This window comes from Talpa europaea (assembly GCF_964194135.1).
Source record: "Talpa europaea genome assembly, chromosome: 1".
Classification (NCBI taxonomy): domain Eukaryota; kingdom Metazoa; phylum Chordata; class Mammalia; order Eulipotyphla; family Talpidae; genus Talpa; species Talpa europaea.
In genome coordinates, this window is record NC_140073.1 from 29,085,101 (window position 1) to 29,100,664 (window position 15,564).

The following is a 15,564-nucleotide window of genomic DNA, read 5'->3' on the forward strand; positions in this document are numbered from 1 at the left end:
GTCCTGACTTTCAGGAGCTGAGTAAAACCAGTTCTGGACTTTCGTGAGGGAGAAATAAACATCCATCTTTGTCACTGATATTGTTTTGATCAGATGCTGGGTTCAGTGAGAGGGGTCCTTGGGTTACCTCTGAGAAAGTTTCAGGAATGTTCCTTTTCCAGCTGCGCACAGCGACTTTGCCAAAGAGACACGGCATTTGGTTATATCCACAAAGGTTAGGTTTATTAGAAGAAAGGAAGGAAGGAGACACTTGTTCAGACACAAGTGGGCAGAAAGGGTTGCCTTTCCCCAGGACAGAAATTATAATGATGCAGTTTTATTCCTTGGGGAAGTGGTTCATTCTCCAGTGAAAATGTTATCTTTTGTTAAATTAATCACTCTTAGGGTGTGACTAGAGTGATTTGTAAGGACTCATACTGGATTTTTTAACTGCCCCAAATCTGCATATCCCTATCTCTGGTCTGCACCTCTGGATATTTTCTATAGCAGTCTGTCTGCATCTAAGGAATTCCTTTCTAACAATTGTTCTACAGTGTTCTACAGAATCTACAGTGGTTAAAGGAATTTCTACCCCCACTTTCAGTTTCTGGTCATATGACGCCTCCATTCTCAATTTTAAACTCTAAGCCTCCACCAGTCACTGTTGCGCTATTTGCTCGTTACAACCATTATGTCTCTATGTCTCCACGTCTTTTTTTTTTCTAGAATCCCTCAGCTTCCAAATTCCTACATTATGCTTCAATAAAACATGTTGATCTTACTGGAATGTGCTGTATTTATTAAGCAACTTGTCATGTGCGAGACTATGCCAGAGAGGACTTGTCCTGAGAGAGAAATCAGAGAGCCCCTCTGACTCCAACGCATCACACCCTGCAGGTTCTTCCCAGTGAAAAGGAAGATAGACCTCTCTATACTTGGGGTCAGTATATTCCTTAACAGAAAAACTTAATTTAACAGTCCCAGGGGTCCAACGTGTCCTAGAGGACAGGACATTAGGAGTAACACTGAAAAATTGGGGTGTTAAGCAATGGGCGAAGAGCAGAGGAATATTCCAGAAGAGAAACGGTATTTCTAAAAGCTTATGAGCAGAAAACAGCACAATGTGTTGAAAGAAGAGAAACCCAATATGGCGAAAGCAGAGGAAGGGGCACACCAAATACAGGTGTAGAGGTGGATAAGGTCTGAGCTTCCCTATTTTTTTTATTGTCTCCCCATCACCTTTTAAACTAGGGGGATGGGAAACAAGTACAATAATAAGAGAGGCACTGGAGTTTATGAAGAAAAAAAAATTCTAGTATCCATTATTCAGAATTTTCTTGTGGGTGAAGAGATAGATTTTAAACCCACGCCACATTTCCCTGACCATAACTTTTTGTTCTCCCTGCAAAAGAAGAAACACTGTAGTGAAAAGATAACACTTAATGGGGGTCATTGTTTGGGGCTCTTTTATATAAGAATGAACAGACCAAACTAAAATATGCAAGTCATCCCTCTCAACAGAAAGCTTCTTGTTCTCTTCTGTCTCCAAGCCTTTCATTTACAAAAATAAATAAATAAAACCCTCCTCTTTAATAGAAACTGGCATTTTTGTTTCCTTTAAGAAGGAAAATTAATCCATTTCACTGAACAAATGTTCACATATACACTTTTAACATCCTCTGTGGTACCAAGAAGTGAGTTGGAAAAGCCAATGAAGAGAATTAAATATCCCAAGGAGGACAAGAGAGAGCAGGTGTCCCTTTTAAATCTACTTATAATGTTCAACTACAGACTGAAAACCCAGCACAACCATTGTAGGTATGGAGGCTTGAATTTCTGCAGTTTTCCAGAATTGTTCAAGTATAATATAAAAAATTGATTATGTCGCTCCTCAAATAAGCTAAGCTCTGAACTTGAACTTCCTGTCACTTCTCAAGTGCTTGCCTGCTCTTCTTGGGTCTAGTTCCTTTTCATCATTTAGATCTCACTTCAAATATCACCTCCTTGGAAAGAACATTCCTCAGAACTTTACCTAGACTAACTCTTCCTGAATTCCATTCCACAATATTGCACCAATCTTTCCTTCTAACATTTACCAGCACCCCAAAATACCTTGTATATTTGCCAACTTGAAAATGATGTCTCTTTAAGAAAATACACTGCTTAAAGGCAGTGGCCTTGTCTCATTCACTACCCTATTTTCAGGGGCTAGAAAAGAACATGTGGGATATCTGCTGAATAGAGGAATGGTGGGTCCTCTAAAATGTGTATTATTGTAATTCACATTACAGATGATACACGGAGATTTTTAATAACTTTATCAAGATTGTGCAGCAAGTCAATGGCAAATTACCTGACTTCAAAGACTCACTTAAGCTATGTTTCTTTTCTTACCTAAATTTTTTTGGGGCAAAGTGATTTCTCCTCTTAAAAAAAAGTCATTTTCAATAGTCTAGTTTCTTCTTTGTCTCTTCCCTCTCTTCTATTAATGTCTAATCAACTCTTCCCTTAAAATACTACTTACATTGTCCTTTTTTTTTTTACTTCCTTTCTCGCTGCTACCACTTTAAATAATGCTCACATTCTATGAACAACTGGAATAGCCTCCTAATTACTTTTGCTGCTTTTAGTTGCTTCTTGCTCTAATCTATAATTTTATATACAAACATCTCCCAGATTAATTGTCTTGATCTTCAATTTCATCATGTTATTGATCAACATCTCCAACTGCTATTTCATGCCTTCAGGTTAATGTGCTTTTCTGACTTAATTATTAAGGCCCTCAACAACTGCCCCAAATCTAGCTTCCTCATATTTTTCTCTACTTAAACTCACTATATTATCTATCTCAGGCAAAACTGGCTACTTATTATTGAAAATTTCTTCAGTTTTTTCTATTCTCTACCATGTTTACACTATTGTCTTCCATAAATGCTCTCCCACATTTCCTAAAGACTCTAGCAGATTTCCAACTTCTTGGTGAAAACTTTCCAGATAAAGCCAGTGCACACTGATCTGTCTCCAAACTCATCAGATCTTTGAGATCTGAGCCCAGAATTATTATTCAGATCCTTACACAGGAAGTTCTATCTATTGTCTGACACATTATTCCATGAGTTTTAACCAGGTGAGCAAACATTGCTTAGTAAATACATAGATATACTTGTCCTCTCTGATTTGTTGTGTGGTTCAAGAGTTAGCAATAACTACCTCTTAGAGAATCCCATAAAACGCTATTAGAGAGATGACCGGAAATTGAAAACATCTCTTTTTTTCAGTTAATGCTTTTACCATCATTATGAACCCAAGTTATCAATCACAGCCAGTTGTTGTTGAAAACTTAGCTATGTTCTTTTTAACTTTTTTGATCCTCATGAAATGATAACCCAAGAATTCTAGTGTGCCAACAATGTAAGGACAGCAGTCAAGGTACTAAAGATAGAAGCTGGTTAAAAACACTCATACAAAATCTATGCTGCCCACTGTTATATTTTCTCAGTGCTGAGTGTGGTCATTTCATAAATTTAATGGAAATTTAGAAGTATGAATTAAGAAAGACTGGAAAATTATAGGAAGAAGACATATTCTAATATTCTTTTCAGTAACAGCAACAATTATTGGTTCCATGTACCTGTCAGCCTATTCTATATAAAAGGTCCCTACCTTTTATAAATTTATAATCTGTAATTTAACTTTCATAGTATACCATGTATTTTAAAGAGAAAGATAAATAGATGACATGGACAACTTGATCTAACATTGATTGGACACTGACTTAATCACAAAGAGATCTTCCCCAACAACTATAGTCAAAACAGCCACATCTAAACACCTCTTTCCCATTAGTACATATGAGTTTACTTAATGATCTATGCCAGGGATCAGCAAAATATAACCTTCACTTTATTTTTTGTAAAATTTTGTTGGAACACAGCAGCCATATTCATTCACTACAAATTGTCTAGAGGTATTTGTGGGCAACTCTCCTGCCCACCTGTGAGTGTGGTGTCTCTCTTTTTCTCCTTTTCCTAATAAGCCTGTCCTTTGAAAATGTAAAAAAATAAAGACACTTTTGTGCTGAAACAATGAAACTGAGTACTTGTGATAGAAACAGTGTGGTCAAAAAAGCCTAAAATATTTCCTACCTGGCCTTTTGCTATCTGTCCCATAGTTTGTGTGTTTATTGTCTGTCTCCTCACTCTGAGAATATCAAAAGAGACTGTTTTCTTTACTGTTATAATGATATTACTGCCTGGCACACAGTAGGTGCTTACAATCTGTTGCAGACCACTCACAGATTTCAATTGCATTAATATGTACCCAGAACTCTGATGGCAGACACACATCTGGAACCATGGCTTTCTGGGTACATATGTAATGAAATCATGTAAAGAAACTTATAAATGGTCTAAGAATACTCTGGGGAGGATTCTTGGCCCAAGGAAACATTTTCACAGAAAATGCCTTGGTCTCACTGCCTTGGTCTCACTGGTTTCTTGGGGACCAAGTACTGTACATTTATAGTCCTGTTCTGCGAAACGAAACATATCCTAAATCACCAGGCAGACTGGGAACTGAGAATCTGGGTAACATCTGGAGAATAAGAGCTCAAGGTAACAAATTCCTAAAAACTTGTTGATAGGATCACCGCACTGTGCTTTTTTATTACTTTATTTGACTCCTGTCAATTGATATTACCACAGGTTTAAAAAAAAACAAACAAAAAAACAACTACTAGAATTGCATAAAATAAAACCCCATTTCTTGTCATCCTTTTTTAGCTATGAGTAGCTTACAATTTTATTTCACTTAAAATTCCCACTAAAGGAGCTCCTTATTAATAAGTGGCAATTCTGACCACTTATTAATTGAAGTGCTACTAATTCCTCAGTACCAGGTAGAGGTGCTAGAATGAGCCAAAATCAACAGGTTGTTTTTCAGATTTCTGCTTAGAGGCAAAGATAAACTTAACAGCATTTTAATCATACATAACTGATATACCAAGATAGAGCGCCTCACCCAGCAGATCATACATGTATTATATCTGGAATTTTTATCAGACAGGTCTCCAGGCTGAGGTGTTGCTTTTCTGTCCCAGACCATGCCAATAGGGTTGAATGCTACTTCTCCAATTTTACATCCTTTCCATTCATTCTCTACATGACTACAGCCTCAGTGATTTAAAACATAATCCACTCCTATTTTGCCCATTCTAGCAATTCTCAGAAACACCATCTTGCTTTAAGGAGAAAGCCGGAGCTCTCACCGGGCAGGGAGCTTCAGGAGCTGGCTCTGTGCCCCTGTCTGACTCTCCTGTCTCTTTTTGCTGTAAGCCTCTTATTATCCCCTCTTCTTCCTGCCCTCTGTTCTAAAGGCTGAAATTCTAAGAGTTTTGATGATGATGCCTCATTCTGTGTCTCTTTCAATGCCACCTCTGGTGCTTCAGAGTCTGATGCATGCCGAGTCCTTTCTGATTCTGGTCGAAACACTTTCCTTTCTACTCTTTGTTTGGTTAACATTTGCTAATTTTTTTGAGTCTCATCTCTCACTTTTCTTTCTCCTGACAGTCTCTTTTGATTCCTAAAATACACATTAATAAGAAAATCCCACAATAGGTAACATTATTGAGAATTCCAATATAAAATGTAACCCCAAGAAATGCAACACATGAAAGATAACGAAAGGTAGAGTTCTTAATTTTGATTTCTCTCCCAACATGCTCTCAATTCTTTTTTTTTTAAAGACTTATTTATTTATGCATACAAGAACTGGGGTGTAGGCCAGAGGTGCAGGGGTGGGTGAGAGGATTCACCAGAGACAGAGTGGGGAGCAGAACAGGCAGAGCTACTGAAATACACTGCTGAGGGGAGCAGCGGGCAAGACAGGAGAAGTCTGCTGTACCATGCTGGGATCGAACTTGCGCTGCAGTGGCTGCGGATAGCTTCAAAGTGCTGCGACTTAACCCCTAATGCCACCAAGGAGGCCCTGCTCTCAATTTTTAAAGCCAATAGGTCAAGTTCTGATTCTAGGTACTCTCCCGACCAATTCAACTATGCTATCATAGGTAAATCTTGTAATGTTTTGCTATTGAAGAAATTTAGGAATTATTCTTGTAAAATATAATGAAAGTGTTCTGTATAAAATGGCACACTAAATATGTTTTAACTGAAGATATATCTTGCTTTGAAAGCCCTTCACTTTTTTTTTTTTTTTAGATCTATTTATTTTATTTATATAAGCACTGGGTACAGTCAGAAGTGCAGAAGGATGAGAGAATTCACCAGAGCCAGAGCGGAGAGTAGAACAGGCAGAGTGACAAAGTACTCTGCTGAGGGGAGCAGTGGGCAGCAGGAGAGGTCTGCGTACCATGTGGGACCCTCGCCCGGTGGCCAGGAATCAAACCGGCGCTGCAGAGGCTGTGGGCAGCTTCGCAGCCCAGCGCTCAACAGCTGCGCCACCGGGGAGGCCCAAAAGCCCTTCACTTTAAGGAAATCGGAGAGAGTACTTGATTCAAGATAAGTCACTTGCAGTAGCTCGAGCATTTGAAAACATGAGGAAGGAACAGGTTATTCTAGAGAAATACCTGGAACAAGTTTAGAGTGCACTGATACTATGAAATTGTACATGAAATGAAATGGGGCTTTGATGAACTGGAAATGTCTTGTAGCAAGTACATCAATACCTCCCTCACTATCCCCAGGTTATGAGGAAACTGCTGTAATCTAAATGGTTAAAATGATTTTTGCCACTTTTCCTAGAATGTACTGTAAGATAAGGATCAAAAGTGGCATCTTGGGGGTTAAAAGAATTGATCTAAGACATATCAACAAAAGCAATCAGAAAAGGTAATCTTGCTTGAGAAAACAAACAACAGTTCATACCAAACAATCCCAAGATGAGTGGTCAACTTCAGCCCTATACAGACCTGACAAGATCCTGTGGTGGTTTATCTCTGAGGAACTAAGACTGAGGTGTGCCACTGGACATAAGGAACTAAGATGATTTGATAATAAGTCTCAATTGTTCCAAGGTGTTTGAAATGAGACAGGGAAAATGGAAAACTAGGGGCCTCCCTGGAGGTGCAAGGGATTAAGTCTCAGCACTACAAAGTTATCTACAGCCACTGCAGCAAACACAAGTTTGATCCCAGGTCAGGGAACTAATACACATGGCACAGCAGACCTCTCCTGTCTTGCCTGCTGCTCCCCACAGCAGTGTGTCAGAAGATCTGCCTGTTCTGCTCTCCACTCTGTCTCTGGTAAATCCTCTAACCTCCTGCACCTCTGGCCTACACCCCAAGTTTTGTATGCATAAGTAAATAAAATAAACATTTAAAAACAATAAAAAATAAGAAAGAAAAAGGAAAACTGGATACGACATTCAGGAAGGAAGTTGGGACAAGCCTCCCAGTAAGTCAGGAGGGTCAGGGGGCCTGGCTTTCTCTAGGGAATAGTATAAGGGCAAAGTAGGACCACCAGTAACAGACCACGGCACCCATGGGAGAAAGAATTGGGGGGGGGTCTCTGCTGGCCTCCAGGTATTTTTACCCTGGGATCTTTGGGATGACAAAATCCCTAGAGCTTGTTTGTCTCTGAATATTCTCTCAGAATGTCTTGAAGAGAGAAATGATCCTGAAGGGGTTGTACCCACTGATGTCCCACTGTTGCTCTACGATCATTTTCTCTAAACCATCATAGCATAAACTGAGAAAGTTCAAGTCCAAATTCCCTCTTTACGCACTATAGGATTTCTGAGAAATGCTACCAGGGAGCAAGTCTAGTTCTTGATTGTACTGCATTTCACTTCAGTTAGGACAATGCCCTTGTTGTTATTCTTTGTCTTTATTTAGACAGAAGATAAACAAGGAACCAGGAGGCACCTTGAAAACTTGGCAAAGTATGTGTCCTTCCTCTATTTATCTTCTCTGGGTAATGAAGGAAGGCTGAGAGAAGGAAAGAACTATGCACCACTTTTAGCCTCCCCCAAAAGAGATGTGAACTGCCCCCAAAAGATCTAGCAGGTCAGCTCCATTACAATCCACCCCCCCCAAAACCCATGATGCCTACTGAGATCATACTAACTTCAAATATTTTCTTTAGAGATTTACCCTAAAATATGAAGAAGCACAACTAGGGTTATCAGGTAACTATTCTCCTGACTTTCTAGTCCAGTCCACAAGCCCTTTTAAATGACTTGTGAAAAATCTAAAAATTACTTTTAAGAGAAGCAAAGAAAGGTATAGACATGTAAGGAGTGAAAAGAACACAAAGACTCATTCTTTGAACAAAGGAATCCTGTCAGGCAACATCTGCCTCCTTAGACACCTCTATAGTGAAAAGGGAGACCTCAAACCCAGCCAGCAAGAGTGGTTCCATCACCTTTGGTGATAAATGAGGGTCAAGGCTGTCACTGCAAGATTAGCACAGTAGACTTAGGTTTCATCTTCACTTAATAGTAACTTCCAGGCTTCTCTGGTAGTGCAAGGGGCTAAGCACAACACTGTGAAGCTATCCGCAGCCTCTGCAGCATGAGTTCCATCCCTGGCCAGGAAGCTACTCACATGGAGCAGCAGACCTTTCCTGTCTCACCCACTGCTCCCCTCAGCCGTGTATTTCAGTCGGTCTGCCTGTTCTGCACTCCACTCTGTCTCTGGGGAATCTCTCACCCTGCACCACACCTCTGGCCTGTACCCCAGTTCTTGTATGCATAAATAAATAAATTTAAAAAAATAGTAACTTCCTTGATAAGTCTGCAGGCAAAGTCTTTCAACAAGTTCCAGGAAAGTTGTGCCTTGCTCCTCTAGGGAATAGTGGATGGTGCACTCTGAAGGTCAAAGAGACATGTTCAGGCTCATTGAGGAGACTTTAAAAGTGACTTTCAGGGAACTCACCTCTTTCTCCTGCTTGTCCATTATTGATGTACACATCCAATTAAGCAGTATTTCATGGTCAGAATAATTAGTAGTGATTAATTATTTGCATTGCAAAACATAATCTTTACAAAGATACAGAGCTTAGAGAGAGAAACTATATTTTTAATACTACTAATAACATTTTTGCACACAATTTCTAGTAGTCCAAGATTTCTAATAGCTCTTGTGCCTGGCACATACTCATGTATTTAATGAAAGAAAAAGTTATAAATAAAGTAATGTATTTAACAGTACATTTTTAGAAACCCAGACTAATTTTCATGGTGTATTTTTTTTTTAAAGATTTATTTATTTATTTATTTATACAAGAACCGGGGTACAGGCCAGAGGTGCGGGAGGGTTAGAGGATTCACCAGAGACAGAGCGGGGAGCAGAACAGGAGACGGATGAAATACACTGCTGAGGGGAGGAGCAGGCAAGACAGGAGAGGTCTGCCGTGCCATGTGGGACCCTCTCTGGCTGGCCAGGATCAAACTGGCGCTGCAGAGGCTGCAGACATCTTCATAGTGCTGCGCTCAACTGCCTGCACCACCTGGGGAGGCCCTTTCATGGTGTAGTTTTCAGACATATTCATCTTATTTACAGAAGCATTTTTAAAAATTGGTCTTTTCTAGTGATTGTATTAATGTGAAACAAAAAAAATAAAAAACAAAAATGAGCCATCCTTCTATCTAAACTGGCAAACTTGCTAGTCTGAGTCTATCCCACTCCCATCCTCTATAACTTTTATTTTACCAAAATAATAAATCTCACATGTTAGTTAAAAGATTGTTGACACACCTAGGAGTTAGGTATGGTCAGGAGCAGATTTCTGGAAGGAGTCCATGAGGTTCCATATGTATTTCACCAAAAAGAGTCATGAGTACGATGGCCATAGACTAGAAGCAGTCTGAAATTATTTCATTTTTATTCCATAGGGTATTAGTTTAATTATTTTAAATAAAAAACTAAGATGATATTATATATGGACCCTATATCGAAGTTTCTGCTTTTAAACTTTTTTAATGATAAGCTCAACAAAGGACACACTGAAACATGGGAGTTAAATGAGACAAAAATTACTGGATCACTCCCTACCACCCACCCACCATAAACCCCAGATGGCCATTGTCCAAGTATTACGAACAAAGGAGAAACAATATTCTAATACCTCACTAAAACAAAACAACATTATAAAAATAAAAGTGAAAAACAGCTTTTAGGCTGCCCAACTTCCCTCGTTTGATTGGAGGCCAAGGCGCCACAGTGAAAGCAAAGTAGAGAGGTTTTCCCATTAATTATCTAAGTAATTACCTTAAACGTCTGTTTTGCTTTGGCTGTGGAGACATAGTAACAACCATGAAGACCCTACTGAAACAAGAAGATAGGAAGTTCATAAAACGCTCTCCATCTCCATTGTAGATAGGCACAGGAACGTTACCTGCAAATGCAAACTGTGATTTCTTGTGACGAGTTAAAGAAAACCTTTTTATTTTCCAGGTCACCATAATAATGATTATTCCTCTATTTCTTCATAATTTATAAAAAAGGGACGTTCCGCTGCCTAAGATTCCATGTTAAGTGACTGAGGCATACGTAGTCTGAGAAGCGTGGCATAGAGTCATCATTGGTATTTTAAAGTACAAATGTTAGAATTCTCTATTTTCTGGGGTCCTTTGGTCTCTTGCTCCTGGCTAACAGATTTTCCCATAAAGAGATACATGTAAGGAAATTATTTTGACAGGGAAACAGACATCTGTTGATGTGCTGATTCCACAAAAAGAATTACATACCAGACTCTAGAGAATATTTAATAAAGCTCTAAAGAAAATTTGTAAGTAAAGGAAGATTTTATTTTCTGTCTGAAACTTTCCATTTGGGAGAAATATCCTGCCATCTTGTTCTGAATTCCCTGGTACCACTGAACTCACTCATGTTGGCCCCTTGCTTTTATCTGAAGCCCCACCATTATATTTATCCTCAGAAAATTATGAGGCACAAGGTGGTGTGTTGAAAGTCCTTCAATCAGTATTAAAAAACAATCCCAGTTCTCTAAGTATCAAGATTCCAAAGAAAAGTTATCCTTGGGGAACATTTATTTCCCTTCCCACAATTATATACTCTTACAGCTACAGTTTCCTTATCTGTCAGTCAAGACTATCTTCCCTTTTACCTGCAGCATATTTTCTCTAATTGATGTTTGCAAGTGTGTTATCCATCATGTTGATGCATGCTGTATGTGAGGAAAGATCCTATTTAAACGTTGGTGCCAAAATGGCATATAAGTGTAGGTTTCTCTGGAATTCGCATAGTGCTCTTAGGAGGATTTGTTTTTCTTATAAGTTGGGTTAATACAGGAGATAGATGAGATCTCCATGGTTAGATCTAAGAGTTATCCCTCATTTTCATTCTAAGAACACATCTAGGTCTTGTTCATGTTGACTATAGAGTGCCAGGAAAATACGAGGTAGAAAGGAATTGTGATATAGTGATTTCTTGGTAAAATCTTTTCTTTTCTTTTTTTTAGGAAATATGGCAAATATTACAAAATAACTTGCTGGGATTTTTCTCTTTTTTAGTAATATTAGGGTTTTCATTATAATGCATTGAGGTGTATATCCTGAGCCCAAATAGTCATTCCAGAATATTACAGGTTGTTCTTCCCAAAATCTACATAAAGATCTCCTAAGGACATCAGTGTGCTTTAAACAAGATGGCAGGAAATGGCAGAATATAGCCTAAAACAACATCCACTCAAGCTTCAAATGAAAATGTTATTACTAATAAAATGAGAACACACCATTCCAGGAAATTAAAAATTTGATGTAAATTAGTAAGGTTCTTCTAATTAAAGGCTTGGCAGTTTAAGGGATGGAGGCTTCAACATTGAGGACCAAGATCACATATTTTTACTGAAGAACTGAAATTCAAAACCTCAAGTACTAGAGGAACTGCAAGGCAAAATCGAAAATGACCAAGTTATACAGAAACTTAACATTAATTTTAAGAAAAGTATACCGCTAAATAAATGAGTCTTAATTTATTATAGTCAACATTATAATGATAAAATTTCCACCACACTTGACTGTATTCACTACAAACTCAAGATGGCCACATTTGCACAGTACACTCTTAATGAACCTTCCAGCATCCTGTTTATGCAAGCTGTGACCATGAGAGAATTATATACAATTTATAACGACAGATATTTCACAGGTTTATTCGTTGCCTGCTAGAAGTCTCATCAATAATTCAAGAACACACACATTATATATAATTGTTTCCCTTCTTTCCCTTTGCAAAAGATCATTTGCATTTTAATCATTAAATCTCATCGACCTTTATATCAGCCCCTGGAATGTGTAAGCCAGGGAATGTTCTTGTAGGAAAGATTAAAAAAGGAAGGAAGAGAAAAATCTTATTAGCATTGTAATTTATATTATTAAGTAATATCTATTTTGTAATGCAAAGCACATGTTCCTTAAATCAAAAACATGGTAACAGCGCTGAGTTTAAAAAAACTTCAAAGGGAAATTTCATGGTGTGAAATTTAAAACATATGGAATTTAATATGTAAATATTTATAATATGATTTAATCCTGTATCAAGTACTTTCTGGCTGGATTACCCTGGGAAAATCGCTGAATCTCATAGCTTCAGTTTCCTCATCAGTAAGATGTTACGAATTAAAAATCACACTGATTGTTCTCAGAAAGTCGCAATGAGGATAAAATGAGAAAATGTATAATTGAATATAGTTTATAAACCATATAAAAAGCAAGGTATACTCAAGTTATAGGACAAAAACAGTTAAGGAAAAAAATGTAATTTAAAAATCATTAGACATCCATTTGTAGGAAACTTGTTTCCAAAAGAATTGGTTGCTATGCCAAAAGTTTTCAGTCTGCATTTTGTTTTAAGTTCTTATTTAGACCTTCTAGTAAAAAAACAAGTGTACAAAAAGCAACTTCACCTCTCCACCTCACCATATTGTGTTCAGAAAATCCTTTCACAGATAATCACATTAGGGAGGTTTAATCTTAACTGCATAAAAGCAAATTGGAAATGGAAATATGTAACTGAAGTAAATTGAGAATATTTGTTTTTTCATTCCCAGAATAAATGTTTGCTTCTGGAAGACCATACAAATCTGGACAATATATTGAAAAGAAAATCAATAAATATTTTGATCAAGGTGAACACTATGCTGATTGGCTTTTCTAAAACTTTTTGGATTTTACTGCTTTATAAGATTCTGCTTTTCCTGAGTACTCACTTTTGAATCTCCACATCAGGTAATGACTATTAAATTCCCTGTTTTGCCAAAATACAAACAAAGGAATAAGCAAATTAGGAGCACACATTAAGGGCAGGTCAATTATTACTGAAAGTGGTAAGTTGAGCACCAAAACTCACTACATGAATGAGCAGCATACAGTTAAATCCATGGGCTGTGAAGTCAGACACGTTGAATTCAAAGGAAAAGTTTTACTCTTATAAATGTGTGATCTGTGGCAAGTAATGCTTTGTTGCCATACTACTAAAATTGGAAATAATAATACTTATTTCAAAGACTTGTGAGAGTTAAATACAAGAATCCAAGGAAAATACCTAGAAAAACGTCTGACAGACATAAACATTGCTTGTGTTCAATGGTATATATAAAAAATGTACTGAAAATAGAAGGTTTACTTTTCGCACAAGATTCTTTACTGGGATTTAAATTTCAGGTACAAAAATGAATCAATTTAAGACAGCTTTTAAAATCAAAAGGCCAAATCATTGCACTAATTCAGCTTTATAATATTAAATCTCTTATCTTTATCTTTCTAATATTTAGATCTCTAACATTGAACCTTATTGACTTTTAACTATACACACACTGCTATCTAAGACATATACACACATATATCATATATGCACATAACCAGTTCTTCCTAATGGCAGAAGTTTACAGCAATGCAGAAAATGGGGAATGCAAATCATAACACCTGTATACTTTTTCAATGAAGATTTTTAGTTTTCCAATGCTTCCTTTCATTTAAATCTGATTTGTGGCTAGTGAAAAAGAATTGTCCATATTGTAGATGCATTAAAATGGCAAAAAAATGACTCAAGGTAAAATAGTCACAAATGCACTGTACAATATAAAGGTCTGATAAACCTTGCTAACACAGTTGGAGGTAAGTAAGAATGCTTAGCACTTCAGGTGAAAACTAATTCTAAAATATTTTAATAAATCAATATATTTGGCAAGTATCTATATGTTTATTTAAGCTAGACAATTCATTTGTTTTCCTTTCATTGAGCTAAAACAAAAGATCCCTTTTCTCTGAGAATTTGCCATATTGGTCACTTGGCAATAAGAACATTAAAAATTCAATGAAAGGGGGCCTCCCTGGTGACGTAGCGGGTTGAGCGCCACGCTGTGAAGCTGCTGGCAGCCTCTGCAGCACAGGTTCGATTCCCGACCAGCCAGGGTGATTCCTAGATGGCAGGGCAGATCTCTCCTGCCTTGCCTACTGCTCCCCTCAGCAGTGTCTTCACTCCATCTGCCTGTTCTGCTCCCCGCTCTGTCTCTGGTGAATTCTCTCACCCTCCCATGCCTCTGACTATACCCCAGTTCTTAAATAAATAAATCTTTTAAAAAATTCAATGAAAGGAAAACAAATAAATTATCTAACTTAAGTAAGGATATACATACTTGCCAAATACACTGGCTAATCTTTCCATTGTTGTAAGACAGATCAAATTATATATAAATCCCTTGCTTTCAATAGTAGTATCTAATGTAGTGTGGAGTACATTCTTGGACAAAGCCTCATTTAAATTTTTCTACGACATTTTTCAATCTCAAAGGTAAATCTCAGTAAAACAACACCCTACTGGCTGAATTCATTAGCACCATGGTTAATCATTATTTACTTATTTTGCATTCATCCAAGATATATGCCTTTCTCAGAGAGAAGAGGTTAAGAGGATTGATTAACATCTGTAAAGTCCTTTGAGAGATATGTTACCAAATTGTAAATTATAACCATGTTATTAGCACAAACTCATTGAACATGAAAACATTTCCACAAATGGGAGTATCTTGAATGGGGCAAAAATGCTATGAAAAATAATTCAAATGTGAAATCAAAGCATTTCAATCCATTTGCAACATTGTGTTGCTTGCTTTCCCTAAATTAGTGTTCTGTTTTGAGACAGCTGAGCAAAAGGAATCAGTATGGAAATAGTAGTATGCTAATAATCACAGACAGGTTTCCCACCGTGGATCAGAGCACTTTAAATGTCTGAGATTTTACATATGTCAGAAGCAAATGTGACCATATATTTTTCCCTATAAATAAGTATAAACCATTGGTTTTGAAAACAAAAACACTGCTTCCATAAATAACTAAATTAGATGAGAGGTTTTTTATTCATGTTCTTTAAAAAGTGAATTTTCAGCATTCAGTTGCTGAGTGTTGGTTTGTTTCTGCAATGTCTCCACTAAGATAAATGAAGTTTTAATCTCCATGCTATTTGTTTAAAACTCCTTTTCATTTTTACACAACAGTCCGTTTTTCATTAGCAGAAAATGTATGCGATTTGAGCCAGGGTACTTTTTACTCACAGTAAATCAATATGTGTCATAAGAGCAGGAAAGAAAGCAATATCGCTGACTATCA

The 15,564-nt window shown here is 37.3% G+C and overlaps 1 protein-coding gene across 2 annotated transcripts in view; it reads right to left on the bottom strand.

The window, feature by feature from the left end:
* GAS2 (growth arrest specific 2) overlaps positions 1–15,564 on the bottom strand; it is a gene marked incomplete at both ends in the record, with an annotated part of 114,337 nt that overhangs the window by 26,128 nt on the left and 72,645 nt on the right. Inside the window, one exon of one of the 2 annotated variants that reach the window (XM_084255406.1) lies at positions 10,205–10,258. The exons of the other annotated variant lie outside the window; for it this stretch is intronic. Within the exon in view, the coding sequence (XP_084111532.1) occupies positions 10,205–10,258 (54 nt within the window). The remainder of the gene's footprint in view (positions 1–10,204; positions 10,259–15,564) is intronic. 2 annotated transcript variants of the gene reach the window in all.